The following is a 16,923-nucleotide window of genomic DNA, read 5'->3' on the forward strand; positions in this document are numbered from 1 at the left end:
TGAACTCTGAAAGCAGTTCTGGCTCAGATGCTAAAATAAGTATTACTCTTTTATATGACACTTTAAAATTTCTCCTTTGAGTTAAAGCTTATAAAAGCACAATATTTGGTGTGTTGCCAAAACAGGAACCATGTCGATTTATTATTCTGCGTTTTTTTTAGTTGTAGTCATATAGTCTTTGAAATCTCATTCACTAAAGCCGCAGTGCTCCATTTTGTGTTTTTACTTAAACTTCTCTTGAAAAAACAAGTGGGAGCATAACCTATATAAAAAATGAATAGGCTTGGAATATTGCAAAATTCAGATTGCTGTACTGAGCTTAAATTTTTATCAGTAAAATTTGGATAATCTCGTACTTTTAAATGATGCCTAACGGTGGAGCTTCAGATGTTTGTCAGATAGAGCATAGGTTGCTCTTAATTTTCTATAATTTCATAGTTGTCATATTAAAATTGTGCATTTTATATGCCAGGCCAGTTTTCTAAATTTGTATGCCCTAAAAAAATGAAATATCTGGTAGTAATATAGCATAGAAAACCTTAAAGAAATTCTTTCTGCAATGCTACCTCATGGGCTTGTTAGAAGAACTTGTAAAGTTCATTAAAATGCTAACTTGCTTTATGTGCACCGGGGATTCTGGGTGTGAGTATGCTCTGCGGTGTGCTGGGATACCCATTGGGCTGGTGAGAGTAGATTTGATGCTGCATTGTGACTCAGAATGAAAATGTAACAATCCCGTCTTATCTTTTAAATATATAGCGTTTATACATAAAGGCTTATCCTTCACCAAGCAAATTTGCATTGTGTTTCATCAGATAGAGTTTCATGTACTTATTGTTTGTGAATTTTAAGAAAATTGGTTTTGCAGGGCTTTTTAGAACTTTAAAATGAAATTCTCAGCCTCATTTCATACCTTTTTAATACTTCTTTGAATCATTCATTTATAATCAACATGAAATGACCTTCTGGATTCTAATTGGCAGCAGTAGGTATGGACTGTCTTTTGTTCATCTAGACATTATAAGATTGACAGACTGACTTTTTAAGTTTCAGGTTGCCCTTTGTTACCATTTCTTTCTTCTTTTTTTTTTTAACTGTGGTAAAAACCACATCACATTAAATTTACCATCTTAACCATTTTTAAGTGTACAGTTCAGTAGTGTCAAGTATATTCTCATTGTGGTACAGCAGATCTCCAGAACCTTTTCATCTCGCAGAACTGAAACTATTTATTGGCCAAAAAGTTCGTTTGGATTTTTCCTTAAGATGGGAAGGAAAAACCCGAACGAACTTTTTGGCCAACCCAATATATCTCTTCAACAGTAAATCCTCCTCAGAGCCCTTGGTGACCACCTTTTTCCTTTCTGTTTCTATGATTTGACTACATTAGATACTTCATATGAGTGGAATCATGCAGTATTTGTCCTTTCGTGGCTGACTTATTTCACTTAACATATATCATCAAGGTTCATTCATATTGTAGCATGTGACAGTATTTCCCTTTTTTTTTTTTAAGTGGCTTTGTATTTTATTTATTTATTTAGGCTGCGCTGGATCTTAGTTGCAGCTCGCGGGATCTTCACTGCGGCATGCGTGACCTTTTAGTTGCAGCATGCGGGATCTTTAGCTGCGGCATGCCGACTCTTAGTTGCAGCATGCATGCAAGATCTAGTTCCCCCACCAGGGATCGAACCCGGGCCCCCTGCACAGGGAACGTGGAGTCTTACCCACTGGACCACCAGGGAAGTCCCAGGATTTCCTTCTTTTTTAAGTCTGTATAACATTCCATTGTGCATATATACCACCTTTTCTTTATCCATTCATGTCGATGGACGTTAGGGTTTCTTCTACCTCTTGGCTATTGTGAATAATGCTGCAATCAACATAGGTGTGCAGATATCTCTTTGAGAACCTGCTTTGAATTCTTTTGGATATATACTCAGAAGTGGGATTGCTGAGTCATATGGTAATTCTATTTTTAATTTTTTGAGGAACCTCCATAATGTTTTCCATAATGACTGCACCATTTTACATTCCCACTAACAGTGCACAAGGGTTCCAATTTCTCCTCATGCTTGCCCACATTTGTTATTTTCTGTTCTTGATAGTGGCCATTCTAATGGGTGTGAGGTGATATCTCATTATGGTTTTCTTTTGCACTTCTCTTATTATTAGTGATGTTGAGCATGTTTTTCATATGCTTGTTGGCCATTTGTATATATCTTTTGGAAAATTTTCTATTCAAGTCCTTTTCCCATTTTTAATTGGGTTATTCATTTTTTTGTTGTTGAATTGTAGGAGTTCCTTATATATTCTGGATATTAATCCCTTACCAGATACATGATTCACAAATATTTTCTCCTATTCCATACATTGCTTTCTCACTCTATTCATAGTTTCCTTTGCACAGAGGTTTTTAAGTTTGATGCAGTCCCATTTGTTTATTTTTACATTTGGTGTCATATCCAAGAAATAATTGCTGAATCCAACATCCTAAAGCTTTCCCCCTATGTTTTCTTCTAGGAGTTTCATAGTTCTAGGTCTTTAACACATTTCAAGTTAATTTTTGTATGTAGCATAAGGTAAGGGTCCAACTTCATTCTTTTGCATGTGGATGTCTGGTTTTCCCTACACCATTTGTTGATGAAACTAACTTTCCCCCTTGTGTAGTATTAGCACCCTTGCTGAAAATCATTTGCCCATACATGCAAGGGATTATTTCTGGGCTCTCTATTCTGTTCCATTGGTCTATATTATCTGTCTTTATTCCAGTACCACACTGTCTTGATTACTGTTACTTTGTAGTATGTTTTGAAATCAGGAAATGTGAGTCCTCCAATTTTGTTCTTCTTTTTCAAGATTGTTTTGGCTATTTGGGGTCCCTTTAGATTCCATATGAATTTTAGGATTTTTTTTTCTATTTCTACAAAAAATGCCATTGGTATTTTGATAGGGATTGCATTGGATCTGTAAATCACTTTGGGTAGTGTAGACATTTTAACATGTTAAGTCTTCCAATCCCACAAAAATAGGATGACTTTCCATTTATTTGTATCTTCTTTGATTTCTTTCCACAGTGTTTTGTAGTTTTCTGTCTACAAGTCTTTCACCTCCTTGGTTAAGTTTATTCCTAAGTAGTTTTTCCTTTTTGATGCTATCATAAATGGGGTTATTTTCTGAATTTCCTTTTCAGATTGGTCATTGTTAGTGAATAGAAATACAACTGATTTCTGTGTTTTGGTTTTTGTATCCTGCAACTTTGGTGAAATTATTAGTTTTAACAGTTTTTTTGTGGAATCTTTAGGGTCTTCCCTAAGATCATGTCATCTGCAAACAGAGATAGTTTTACTTCTTCCTTTCCAATGTGGATGCCTTTTATTTTTTTACATGTCTTATTGCTCTGGCTAGGACTTCCAGTACTGTGTTCAATAGTGATGAGAGTGAGTATCCTTGCCTTGTTCCTGACCTTAGGAGAAAAGCTTTCACCATTGAGTGTTTCACCACTGAGTATGAGTTCACTGTGGGCTTTTCATATATGGTTTTTAACTATGTTGAGGTAGTTTTCTTCTATTCCTAGTTTGAGTGCTTTTATCATGAAGGGTGTTGAGTTTTGTCAAGTGCTTTTTCTGCATCAATTTAGATGATCATGTGGTTTTTTTCTTTCATTCTCTTAATGTGATGTACAATATTATATCGATTTTCTTATGTTGAACCATCCTTGCATTACAGGTATAAATCCCACTTGGTCATGGTGTATAATCCTTTTAATGTGCTGTTAAATTCAGTTTGGTAGTATTCTGTTGATTTTTGCATCATTATTTATCAGAGTTATTGGCATGTATTTTTTCTTGTTGTGTCTTTTTTTTTTTTTTTTTTTTTGGTATCAGAATAATGCTGGCCTCCTAGAATGAGATTGGATGTGCCCCCACTGCCCCTTTAGTCTTTAGAAGAGTTTGAGGAGCATTGGTATTAGTTCTTTAAATGTTTGGTAGAATTCTAGAGTCCTGCCATCTGGTCCTGGGCTTTGCTTTGTTGGGAGAGTTTTGATTACTGCTTCAATCTTCTTACTAGTTATAGGTCTATTCAGCGTTTTCAATACTTCATCATTCAGTCTTGATAGGTTGTATGTTTCTAGGAATTTATTCATTTCTTCTAGTTTATTCAATTTGTTGGCATGCATTTATTCACTGTAGTCTCTTATAATCCTTTTTATTTCTGTGACATCAATTGTAATAGTCCCTCTTTAGTTTCTAATTTTAGTTATTTGAGTCTTCTCTCTTTTTCTCAGTTTAATGGAGGATTTGGCAATTTTATTGATCTTTTCAAAAATCAACTCTTGGTTTCATTGATTTTTTTCTACTGTTTTTCTTTTCTCCATTTTGTTTATCCCTACTGTAATCTTTATTATTACCTGCCCTCTGCTAACTTTTAGCTTTATTTGTTCTTGTTTTTTTCTGTTTCCTTGAGGTATAAAGTTAAGTTGTTGATTTCAGATCTTTCGTCTTTTTAATGTGTTTTCACAGCTATAAACTTCCCTCTTAGCACTGCTTTCTCTGCATCCTACAAGTTTTAGAATGTTTTGTTTTTGTTTTCATTTGTCTCTAGATATTTTCAAAATTCTCTTGCGATTTCTTCTTTAACTCATTGGCTGTTTAAGAGTGAGTTGTTGAATTTCAAGATTGACTTTTTAAAGTAGCAAGTAGTTAATGAAAAAATGAGATTCTTTTTCTTTATTCTTAAAGAAAATAAACTTTTAAAATTTATATCTCTTTATATATTTGGCATTTAAGTAGAAGGAAAATTTTTTTTCAGAGCAAAAAATCATAAAAGTAAAATTTGAAATGTAGATACAATTTCTAGCTTTCAGTTCCTTTCATGAGAGCATATGTCAAGCATTCTTGCACTTTGATTTTGTAGAAGGCTCTGTGTTTGATCCAAAGTAACTTTGATGTAGTACAATAATGTCCTTCACTTAATAGACTGTTTATGGTTTTCTTAGACCTTGCCGGATTAATTGGCACAACTGTTAGAATCCCTGGCAAATTGGGTTTTGAGTTCTAGTATTTGAAATATTGATTCAGGGTAGGATAAGGCTGGGGGATGAGATTTATGCAGATGACTACAGGAGTGAGGCTCTGCTGAAGAATCTAATTGATATTTTCCCACAGGATGTGAAAAAGACAAAGAGCCCTAATGGTGCTTCAGCCCCTCTTTAAATCAGTGATGATGATAGAAATTATCTTTTGATAATAAAAGCGTACTAAGCATCGAGCTTTTAATACCATTATCACTGATCCTCAAAACAACCTTCCAAGGTAGATATTATTATCCCTGTTTTGCCAGTGGGTAAACTGACGCTCAAAGAAGTGAAGTAACTTGCCCGGGATCAAGTGAGTAGAGAACCTGGGCTCAAACCCAGGTCTGTCTGGATCTAGAGCTCACACTCCTTTCACTGGGATAGGCTGCTTCTTGCAAAGATTTCCAGGTCAGCGCCTACATCTACTCATAAAAAAATGCTTGATATAATTACTCGTTGGAAACCATCCCTTTTGTGTGCCCCATCCTGTCTGGATGATGCTTTTTAGAAACAGTGATGTTCTGAGATGCCCCTGAGGGTGCTGACAGGAGTGGCAGGCAGGGGCGAGGGTGACTGAGCAGAGGTTGGCGGCAAGTTGCAACTCTGAGAGACAGAACTGCCCGTTCATATGGGGCTGCAGGGCCTGGACTCCCATTACAGGACCAGGCCCCTTGCTGGGAGCAGAAGCCTGGGTCGTTTCAGCCATGTATGAAGGAGCTCATGGACAGTGCTTGCCCTCGGCAATATTATCTTAGAAGGAAAGGATGGTGGCGGGGGAGGATAATCAGTAGCCATCATATTTTATATATGTGTGTATGTGCGTGTGTGTGTGTGTGTGTGTGTGTATTAGCATTTAAACAGTAACCTTCCTTCTAGGAATGTTCTTAGGCCTCTGTAGACTTTTCTTTTTAATTTACAAAATAATCCGTTTTATTCATTTGATAAGCTATTGTCCAGCAGCCAACTAGAAATACATGGTTTTCTAGATTGAGTGTCTGAGACTCTTGGTGTTTCGGTGTAGAGCACAGTGGTTCATTTATTTTGTGTCTCTGCCTTTTGTGGGCTTCCGTGGATGTGAATTCCCATCTGTCTGGAAGTTGGAAACCCAAACAGTGGCATATAGTAATTACTCTGTGACGAAGTTCCTATAGATCTCTCCTTAGGAGAGAATTTTGAAAACAGAAGCAAGCTGGGCATTCTGCCTGTGAGGATTAAAACAACCTCCGAGCCATTTCAAATACATTTATAATCACGTAGGAATTTTTCTGTAATCAGAGTTCCAAATTAACCAAGCTGGGGCATCTCTGGTGTGTGGATGGGTATATGTTTGTTTTCTTTTCTCTGAGGTTTTTTCAGCCTAGTACTAAAGAACAAAATCCCCTTTGGAAATTGTCCAGCACCCAGGGGTTGTGCTTTGTGTTGCCAATTAAGACTTCGATTGGGGGCGTGATTTGGAATCCTTGGGAAAAGCTTTGTTTCCATTAGTGAAAGGAGAAAAGGCAGAAAATCCGGGGAAGACATTGTAGGGTCATACCTTCCTCGGTGGGGATGCTGGAGCTGACAATAGAATAACATTTCCACTGGCTCAAAACAATCCATCATTCTTCCCATTCCTAAGCAGAGCTTTACAATAGGGCAAAGCTGTGAGAAGAGAGATCAAAAGAACAAAACTGGTACAAAAAGAGAGCATTATTTTTAAAATGCGCTGCTCCAGTTGGAAGGTAGGATGGTGAATATCTGTGGCTTTCAAACAAACAGCTGATAGTCCTTTAGAAAAATAGCTGCACTCCTTAGAAATACAGCATTTGTAAAAGCACCAAGGTCAGTGCCAGGTACTTACATGATTTACATCTGCTTTGGGTTTTTTTTTTTTTTTTCTACTATATTCTTTATCACTGAGATCCATTGAAATGTATGTGTTAAAGTCAGGTTTTGAGTGTGATCTCTGTAACAAGCTAGAAATGGGAGTTGATGCTGTTGAGCAGAGGAAGATGAATTGGTACTTATTCTCTTATCAGAAGTGTTGCAATTCCCCCCTCTGGGCTCAGGTAGTTGGCTTCATATGATAGAAAAAAAACTTATTTTGGTCTGTCAAATTCTCTAAGGCCCCCAGCCTTCTTAGGAAATGCCTTGGGTTTTGCTGCAAAGATGGCTTTAGACCAAGATGAGAGCATTTCCTAATTCCTGAAGTTGCGTGACCTCAATCTGTCACGATGACCTCACCCCTCGCAGGACAAAAACCAGGTTAGTCCTGGTCCCATGTTGATTTGCCAGTGCTCAGCGTAGAGCCCAGTATAAATTGATTCCAAATGAGTATTTGTTGAGTAGATAATCGTTTTAATCTAGCGTTAATCTCTCCGGCTGTCACGGCAAATGACCTCATCAGAAAATCTCGGGTCACGAGTACAAGCTTCCCCCCAGATTAGTATTTTCTCTCTTTCTTTCCTTTTTATTTATTTATTCATTTATTTCTTTATAAATAGGACCCGGCTGTGCCGGGTCTTCGATGCGGCACGCGGGATCTTTTAGTTGCGGCACATGGGATCTAGTTCCCTGACCAGAGATTGAACCTGGGCCCCCTGCATTGGGAGCGCAGAGGCTTCCACCGGACCACCAGGGAAGACCCAGTATTTTTTTTCAGTTGTTGAAGTTTGGGATCTTTTTTGCAAAATTTTGGAAAACCAATTCTTGGTTTTAAATCACATAGTGAAAGAAAGATGCTGTGGTAGCTTATTACATTTAGAGTTATTATCTAACCATAAGAAGAAAGATGGCCATTTTTCCTCTGTTCTCCCTTTGCAGAGACTTTATTATGTCTAAAATTTAGTTTAAATTGGCAAAAACCATTGAATGCAGCTGTAGTGTAAGGTAAAGAACCGTTGTATTTTCAGAACTTTGGGTTTGAGGGTGGAGGTTGAGAGCAGAAGGGAAAAGAGAAATGATGGTATCTGCATTTCTACACCAAAAATGCTTGCCTTAAGCAATAAAAAATGTGCTGTGTTATTATACAGTCTTTCACAAGCTAGGACTTCTGCCACTTTCAAAATAAAGAACATGATTTCTCACTTGCTGTCCCGAGGGAGCGTAACTTCTTTGATATTCCCTGCTGGTTGTTGGAGAGGCTTCTCTCAGTGAGTGTGCAGTGTCACTTCTTCTAGCCGCCCGTGTTCCTGCAGATGTCTTCTCTTCAAGCTCTATTTTCTGTCCTTCACTCTGAGTCCTAGTGAATCCTCTTTAATTCATGAGAGCTCTTGGCTCTCAAAAGGAAATTTCTCGTTTTTTCTACGTATACAACAATAGTAGATTTTTTAAAAAGCTTAACATTTTAATGCAAATGCGTGAATGCCAAATATCTTGAAGGAGCCGCGATGGATTATATCCAAGTCTATATATGCAAACCAAAATGTTTTCCCATTTTAACGTGCAGTGTATTCTGTAACTTATTGACGTTTACCAAAATATTTTTCCATGCTCTGATTATTGTACTCATGTCTATTCTGCTTTGTTTCCGTGCCTCTCGTACATAGATTAAACAGGTCTGTGAGTCTTCTCAGTGCATGCACACTGAACAGTTCCACACCCAGGTGAGGAGTACTTAGATTTACTTTGTAACCCTCACTGCTGCTTTGGTAGTTTTACCACCCTTTTAGTGCAGTAGCTTAGAGGGCCTTATCCGATGCCTGCCGTTGATCAAGTCTTAAATCATATAACTGTATTAATTACTGACCTTTATTGGATTTTTAGACGTTCAACATCTCTGTTCAACAGGTCCTCAAAACTAATGGACTTCAGTGTTTCGTAACTTGCAGGTGGTCTTTATTTTATTTATTTATTTTTTGGCCATGCCGCACAGCTTGTGGGATCTTAGTTCCCTGAGCAGGGATCAGACGCGGGCCCTCTGCAGTGAAAGCGAGGAGTCCTAACCACTGGCCCACCAGGGAATTCCCCAGGTGGCCTTAACTAGGAGGCCCAGTAGAGAGCAAGGGGTCAAGTAACCTCAGACGTGTTGCTTTGTATCCCTGAAGCTGTCCCCTCATCTGTAGAATAGGGATAATGACACTTTTGCAGGGGATTTGAGGTTGAAATTAAACGACGATTCATATAAAGCGCAAAGCTCTTAATACACGTGAACCGTTGCTGCCCATGGTTCCATCATTGATCTCCCCTCTTAACTCTTCCAGCCACCAGGTTGAGTGTTGATTATTAGAAAATCGGTTAACGTTTGCTATCATTGATTAATAGTCATGGCTTTTCAGCTCTTTAAGGGTGTTTTATACAAGCCTTTAAATTGCCGTGAACTTACCCTGAACTCCCACAAGGACACTAGGGAGGTGCCGCTCAGGGCTGCCGGCTGCTGGGGCAGTGTGCCTGAGAGCCTCGGCGGGCCAGATGCTTAGCTGAGAGAGCTCCCACAACGTGAAATTAGCTTGGTGTTTTTCGTCACTGGAAGATCTTGAACTTTAAACATAAAGGTTTCTGTCATTTTTAGACTTCAGTCCTAAATCTCAGAAATGTAATGCTCTCCTAAGATCTATAATTTCCTTGTCCTCACATTGAGAGTTCTAAAAATTCACATGTTGACCTTGATGCACACCCGTGCAGGTCCCAGCTGTGAGATCCGGGGGCTGCCAGTTCAGAGGTTTCCTCAGTGACCAAAAAGACTACGCAGAAAGTGTCTTCCGATCATCATGATTATGGTCATTTTACTTATGTTCGTTCACTCAGGGAGCGAGATGGTTTTTCAAAAGCCGATACACTGTGCAGGTTTTGAAAATGTGCTAAGAGATTACTTACTGACCGATTGGAAGTTACAGAGGAAAAAGAACTTAAACTTGGCCCAAAGGAAGGCAGAGATGAGGAGGAAAAGAGAATGAAGGGAAGACAGCAGAGCATCCCGTGTGCAAGGCTCTTGCACATTCTGTGTTATTTAATTGTGAGAAAGGAGGGCTTTGGAATCCAGCCCAGGGGCAGTAGGCTCACTGTCTCAAGCTTCTCAGCTCCTGTGTCCTCCGGATTAAAGTTCAGGTCCGTCTCCACCCTCCCCTGACTGGAACCCCTGAGGCTTCATCATCGAGGTCCCCCTCCTGCCTCCACAACCCCAGCACCTTAACTGTCCTCCGGCGGTTCTTCCTCCCCAGTCCCTCGGGGTTTACCTGCTACCTGAGATTCCTGTGGCAGTTCCTCAACCCACGTCTTATAAAGTCACTCTTTCCCGGGGAGGTTCTCTTCGTTCTCACCTTCTCTCCTTCCCGGCGTGGAGATTTCCTCCGCATCCATGGTCCAGTGACCCACCCAGTTGACAGTGCCAGTTCTGAGCCACCTCCTGGGTTGCAGACTTGCGTTATCACCCACCTGCACCTTGACTCTGTGCATCCAGCCCAGACCTCCCCCCGCAGCCCCACCCGGGAGCGGCACCACCATACACTCGTGTCCTTCTTTCTTCCTCACGGAGCAGGTGCTGAATTACAGCATCACGTGCCTCTACCTGTGACAGGGTCAGTGTGACACTACCATTGATCGTTTCATTTATTTCACCCTTTCATTTAATTAATATTTATCAAGCTTCTCTACTAGGCTCTGCAAAGAACATAAGAATGATAAATGAGACGGGATCTCAGGAAACATATGGCCTAATGATGAAGATAAAAAAAAACAAACAAAGAAACTTTACAGGGATGCCTGTAATACACTTCCGGGCTCCAAGAGCAAACCATCAACCTACAGCCCCTGCCCTGGCTAACTGACCCCTCACGCCTGTGGATTACCTGTGCGTGGGGTATCCCTCTTCCTAGGACACGCTCTTCCCTACTGTGTCATTATAACACGTTCAAGCTGTTCATTTTCTGTCTCCCAGAAATTCACAATCTTCAGCAAGTCTTCCCCAGACATCCCTCACCAGGCTTCCAACCACTCTAGTCCCTCTGGTTATTCAGAAGGAAGTAAGCGCTTGCATGGGTACCACCTCTAAACAGAGGCATCCTATAGAGAGTGGAATGTCTTTGTCCCACATATGCCTTTAGACCAGAGTTCTTCCATATCAGCACTATTGACATTTGGGGCTGGATCATTCTTTGTCACGGGGCTGTCCTGGGCATTATAGGGTGTTTAGCAGCGTCCCTGGCCTCTATGCATTAGATGTAGCAGCCCTCCCCCTGCCCCAGTTGTGACAAGCAAAAGTGTCTCCAGACATTGTCAGATGTCCCTGGGGGGCAGAGTCTCCCCTGGCTGAGCACCACTGGTCTAGACTGAGACCTGCACAAGGGCGGGGTCACCTCCCACTAAGCCCCTGGAGAGTTCTCACGGTATTGCTGGGAATCTTACCTTTCAACTTCCTCTATGACCTTGAACTACACTAATTGCCCCAGTTACAAAGGCAATGAGTAGAGGCATTGATCTCAAAGTGACATTCTGAAAAGTTTTTTGATCTCTATAGTTAGGAATTTCAAACCAGTCTATCTTTTAAATCTCCACATGGAAATAGAATGTTCTATGTATATATTGTCACACTCAGCAATAAAATAAAATCACTCCGTGAAGGATTTCATTGTCATTTACTTTGTACTTTTAGTACCATCAAGAGGACCAGCTCTTCCGAACGGGTATCTCCTGGTGGTCGAAGGGAAAGCTATGGGGATTCCAAAGGAAACCGGAATCGCACGGGATCCACCAGCAGTTCTTCTAGTGGCAAAAAGAACAGTGAAAGGTAAGGGGCGTCTTACTTCTGGTTCCTGCGGTTCAGATATCGTGTGGCCTCTTTTCCCAGAGGTGGATCAGAAGACCCCCTAATACGCACACAAGCTGTGAGCCCTCCACGCCACATACTCCTTCTCCTGACGTCACTGTGGGCGCTAATCAAACAGCTGCCGGTCACAGCTCACACCAGTTATCATCCAAGTAGAAAATTACAACTTGAACTCTCAGGGCTCCTATTCAGACAGAAGTCATTTCTGAGAACTTGCTTAGTACCAACTCGATGGAATTTGAGAACCTGTTCTGAATTTCCATACGGAGCACTTTATATTTCTCATACTCTCTGCTGCCATTTTAAAATTAATTTTAATGGCTTGTTTGTGAACAGTATTTTCTACGACAGACTGGGTGAAAAGCTGTAATTTTATGATTTGTCAGAAACTATTTTTAACATTGAACTAACACCAGAACTAGGAACCATTTTCTTTCTGGTTTCATGAAACGTGCTTTGAGTTTTTTCTCTGAGGTTGGTTTAGAATGGATTATGATATCTCACTGTTAAACTAATAGTAACATTTTATTAGTGAAAGCTAATTTGGGACATTTTAAGAGCTTGTTTTATGTTTAAGAATGTATTGTGTATATGAGATCAGTTTCTCTGTCTCTGTATATATCTACTCAGTGTACTTTATTCTCTCTTTTTAAACATTGTGCTTTAATTCTGTTCTCTCTATTGAGCAAGGCTTAGGAAGGAATTTCAGCTTCACAGGCTAACCATGTTTTGTTTTGGTTTTTTCCAAATGTTCGTGTAAGGAGAAGGCTTAGTCATAAAGCAGTGGACTCCAGCCCACAGGCTGAAAAAATTCCAAGCTTGGGGCTTCCCTGGTGGCGCAGTGGTTGAGAGTCCACCTGCCGATGCAGGGGACACGGGTTCGTGCCCCGGTCCGGGAAGATCCCACATGCCACGGAGCGGCTGGGCCTGTGAGCCATGGCCGCTGAGCCTGCCCGTCCGGAGCCTGTGCTCCGCAGCGGGAGAGGCCACAACAGTGAGAGGCCCGTGTACCGCAAAAAAAAAAAAAAAAAAAAAAAAAATTCCAAGCTTGTAAGTCCATTCTGATTCAGTCCTGTAAAGGAAGCTTAAATAAACCCTTTTTCAGTTTTATTCCTAAAAGATAGGTTTTGTAGAAAGAGATCCAGGGGCCTCTCACATCTCTAGCAGGTCAAGTCCGCAGTCCATTAACAATCTGAAAACCACTAACATGAGGTTGTCTTCTAATTTAGGCTATTAATAGGACTTCTTATCAGAAGATTATGCTAATTGGGTGATAATACCTTGGAAATAAGGCCAAGTAGTTACAATGGTAGCGGAGCGTAAGTGGGAGATGCAGGGTGGCCTTTAGGCTTCTCTGAATTCAGCGTAAGCTTGGAAGTTGACCTGAGGTGTCTAGATCTTGGCAATTCTTAAAAACTTGGCTCCTTCCCTGCACATCTGATTTGTATTAAGAATTTCCAAAAAGAATCTGCATTGTGCAAACTCCAGATCTGTTGTATCTTTTAAATCCTATGGCTTTGCTAAGTGTGCTGGGTAAATATTTCCATGAAAGATATTTACAAAGGGTTTTTTTGTTTTTGTTTTTTAATGCTACCGTAGGAACTTTTGATTTGGAAATGAGGGACTGGGAAAATTTACTAATCATTTTATAAAAATAATTCAGGCAACTAAACATGTCCATTTAAACATAAATTCTTTGTCCCATTAGAGCCCAGGAATAGTAGTTGAGGCCCACGTAGCACTGAACTGGTTGAGTTGCACCTAAGGAGCTTCAGAGAGACAGTTCCTGCCTTCTCTTAGGTCATTGCTGGTACCGACAGACACCTTTAGGGGCCCATGGGAATGAAGGCAGCAGGAACTCAGGCAGAAGGAAGAAGTAGCTGAGAAGCCGTAGAGGTGAAGGTCAGGCTGGTGCTTCTGTTGCTGCCTGTCCATTTCCCTTGATCTTTCCTTTCCATTCCCATATGCAGAGCCCCACCCTTGGGCTACCTTGACCTTGTAGCAAATCAGAGCTGGAGTCTAATGGACCAATGCCCAGTCCCCATGGCTTAAAGCAGGCAAAGAAAGGGATAGAGAGGTGGCCTCGATGCAGTTCCCCTTTTAAACATGATCCTCGGTGGTCTAAGACAGCGGGACCTCTTCTGCATCACACACAAGTATTTGTCCATGGTGCCAGGATGCTGTCTTACACTGTTCATGGTCCCAGAATGCTGGCTTGCCTTTGGACACATTGTCCATGTTTGGTTACTATAAACAGCAAGATGTAATGGAAAGGGCACAGGCTCTGGAGTAAAAGGGAGATCTGGGTTTGTAAGTGAATTTGGCCCGTTAACGTCTCTGAGCCTCAGTTTTTCCCCTCTGTGAATTAGGGATTTTATACCTAATTCCCTTGAATCTTGTCAAAGAGCTAACTGGGTAGGAAAACACCTATCCGCACACTTGGCACTCGGTAACGGCAGCTGTTATAAATCGAGACCTGTGCAGGGTAGAAGAAAATAATTCATGAGGCTTTCCAGAATTCTGAACTTCATTTCCTCATTGGTAAGATGAAGGTGGTGGATGACACCTGAAATTATTAGTCTATTTTTGGTCTAACGCATATTAACTTACATTCACAGGACACAGTCCTATGAGTGCAACCTGGATTTTGGCAAAATGTAAAATTGGTTGGGGAGAGATAAAGTATTATCCAGTCATCCCAGGTTGTCCGAGGGGGATTGGTTCCAGGATCCCACCGCCACACCAAGGCCAGACGCTCAAGTCCTTTAGTCAGTGGGTTCTGCATCCACAGATTCAACCAGCCGTGGATCTTTATGGTTGTGGGTGTTTCATTCCACGGATGCAGAACCTGCGGATACAGAGGACCGACCATATATTCTCACGGTTGTCAATGTCACGTCAGAATGAGCTGGTGTGCAGGCCCGGAGATTCACAGGAAAGCTCATCAGAATGTGAGTGAGTGAGCTGTAACTTTGGGTCTGTCCTGATTTGCAGAAGCAAGTCATTCACACAGAGCAGTGCTTTAACTTATATCAGTCACAGACTATTTGCTATAAAAGCTCACAGTTACCACACGCCATATACAAAGCTGTCTTCCGTGCATCTGGCACTTTTGTGAAAATTAGAAAGAGGCTCCTTTCAACGTTTATATTTCTCAGTAATAACAATGACACTCCCTAAAAACTGTACAGATCTTACTGTTGAACATAAAATAATAGTGTTTTTGATGTCCTAAACATTCACGTTTTCCAAGATACATTCATTTATTTAATAATAATTATGTGTTTTACGTTCATAGAAACTATTATTCCTGAGAGTTTCACTTTTCTTGCTCCTGTATCTCATTTTCTTTGGAAATGGTCGTGAGAGTCAACAGTTTTTCTTGTGACATTGTACACTTTTATCTTAGAATAGTTAACATTTTAAAATATTTTGCTTGTAATGAGCCACAGAATTTTAACAGCCCTTATTAATCTTTGTACTGACAAAACTTTCATAAGAACAAAAGCAATATATGGCAATGTAATATTCACTTTATATATTATTGATTGTAAATGAATATTAGCAGTTATACAGTGATTTGTGTCATAATGAAGTACTTATTAAATTTAAATAGGGAACGCCAATAACATTCTGATAAACAACCTGTACTATCTAATGTCGCCAGTAGACTAATCCAAGAGAGGTTTTCAAAAAAAATTTTTTTTTAATCTTTTATATCAGACAGAAAAGCAACTACTGTTTATAATGCATAGTTTATGTTAGATGTTGCGAGACTGATAAAATGTTTCAATTATCCAACTGGTTCCCCCTTTGTAGCTCTGACTGGAATAAGATATATCAACTTTGTAAGCAAGACATTTTGTTTCCATCAAAAAGTTGTTGCAATATGAGCTGATTTTGTTAGAACAAGAAATGTTTCAGCCATCTGCTGGAAACCTTGTTGTAACACACAAATAAACTGCCCATCTTTGGAGTAAACAAACATGAAAAAAGCTTCAAAATTATGAAGATGTCTACCACGTAAAAGTGTTCCCTTAGATCCCCTTTTGTGTTGTGCAACTGGCTGCTTTATCCAGGCTGTGAAGTTCAGAACCCTGGGCGGAGCTCTCAGCTCCACCCTTCTTTAAGCTCTAGCGTTCAGTGAGAAAGTCTTTTTTTTTTTTAATTTATTTTATTTAAGTATAGTTGATTTACAGTGTTGTGTTAGTTTCTGCTGTACAGCAAAGTGATTCAGTTATATATAATATATATAATTATAATAACATATGTATATTCTTTTCTATTATGGTTTATTACAGGCTATTGAATATAGTTCCATGTGCTGTACCGTAGGTCCTTGTTGGTTATCCATTCTATATACAGTAGTTTATATCTGCTAATCCCAAACTCCCAGTCCATCCCTACCTGCCACCCCCACCCCTTGGCAACCACAAGTCTGTTCTCTAGTCTGTGAGTCTGTTTCTGTTTCATGGATAAGTTCATTTATGTCATATTTTAGATTCCACATATAAGTGATATCATCTGGTATTTGTCTTTCTCTGTCTGACTTCACTCAGTATGATGATCTCTAGGTCCATCCATGTTGCTGCAAATGGCATTATTTCATTCTTTTTTATGCTGAGTAATAGTCCATTACACACACACACACACACACACACACACACACACACACACACATCTTCTTTATCCATTCATCTGTCGACGGACATTTAGGTTGCTTCCACATCTTGGCTATTGTAAACAGTGCTGCTGTGAACATAGGGGGTGCATGTATCTTTTCGAATTACAGTTTTGTCCAGATATATGCCCAGGAGTGAGATGGCTGGATCATATGGCAACTCTATTTTTAGTTTTTTGAGGAACCTCCATACTGTTCTCCATAGTGGCTGCACCAACTTACATTCCCACCAACAATGCAGGAGGGTTCCCTTTTCTGCACACCAACGAGGCAGTCTTTTGATCGACACCTCAAGGTCCTCAAGGCTCAGCATTGCTTTTCTTTTCCTTCAGCATCACTGATGGTGGAATCTAAATCTTAATCTTCAGCCTGGGTTCAAGGTCCTTCATCTACTGGCTCCTCCCCCTGTCTTGTACCCTGATA

General features: G+C 40.2%; 1 protein-coding gene across 5 annotated transcripts in view; it reads left to right on the forward strand.

The window, feature by feature from the left end:
• Positions 1-16,923, forward strand: part of EML1 (EMAP like 1) — a 142,604-nt gene that overhangs the window by 75,233 nt on the left and 50,448 nt on the right. For all 5 annotated transcript variants that reach the window (XM_081228156.1, XM_081228152.1, XM_081228153.1 and 2 more), the window contains one exon: positions 11,646-11,780. In XM_081228156.1, the coding sequence (XP_081084282.1) occupies positions 11,646-11,780 (135 nt within the window). The remainder of the gene's footprint in view (positions 1-11,645; positions 11,781-16,923) is intronic.

Source organism: Mesoplodon bidens (genome assembly GCF_964165515.1).
Source record: "Mesoplodon bidens genome assembly, chromosome: 3".
Taxonomy (NCBI): domain Eukaryota; kingdom Metazoa; phylum Chordata; class Mammalia; order Artiodactyla; family Ziphiidae; genus Mesoplodon; species Mesoplodon bidens.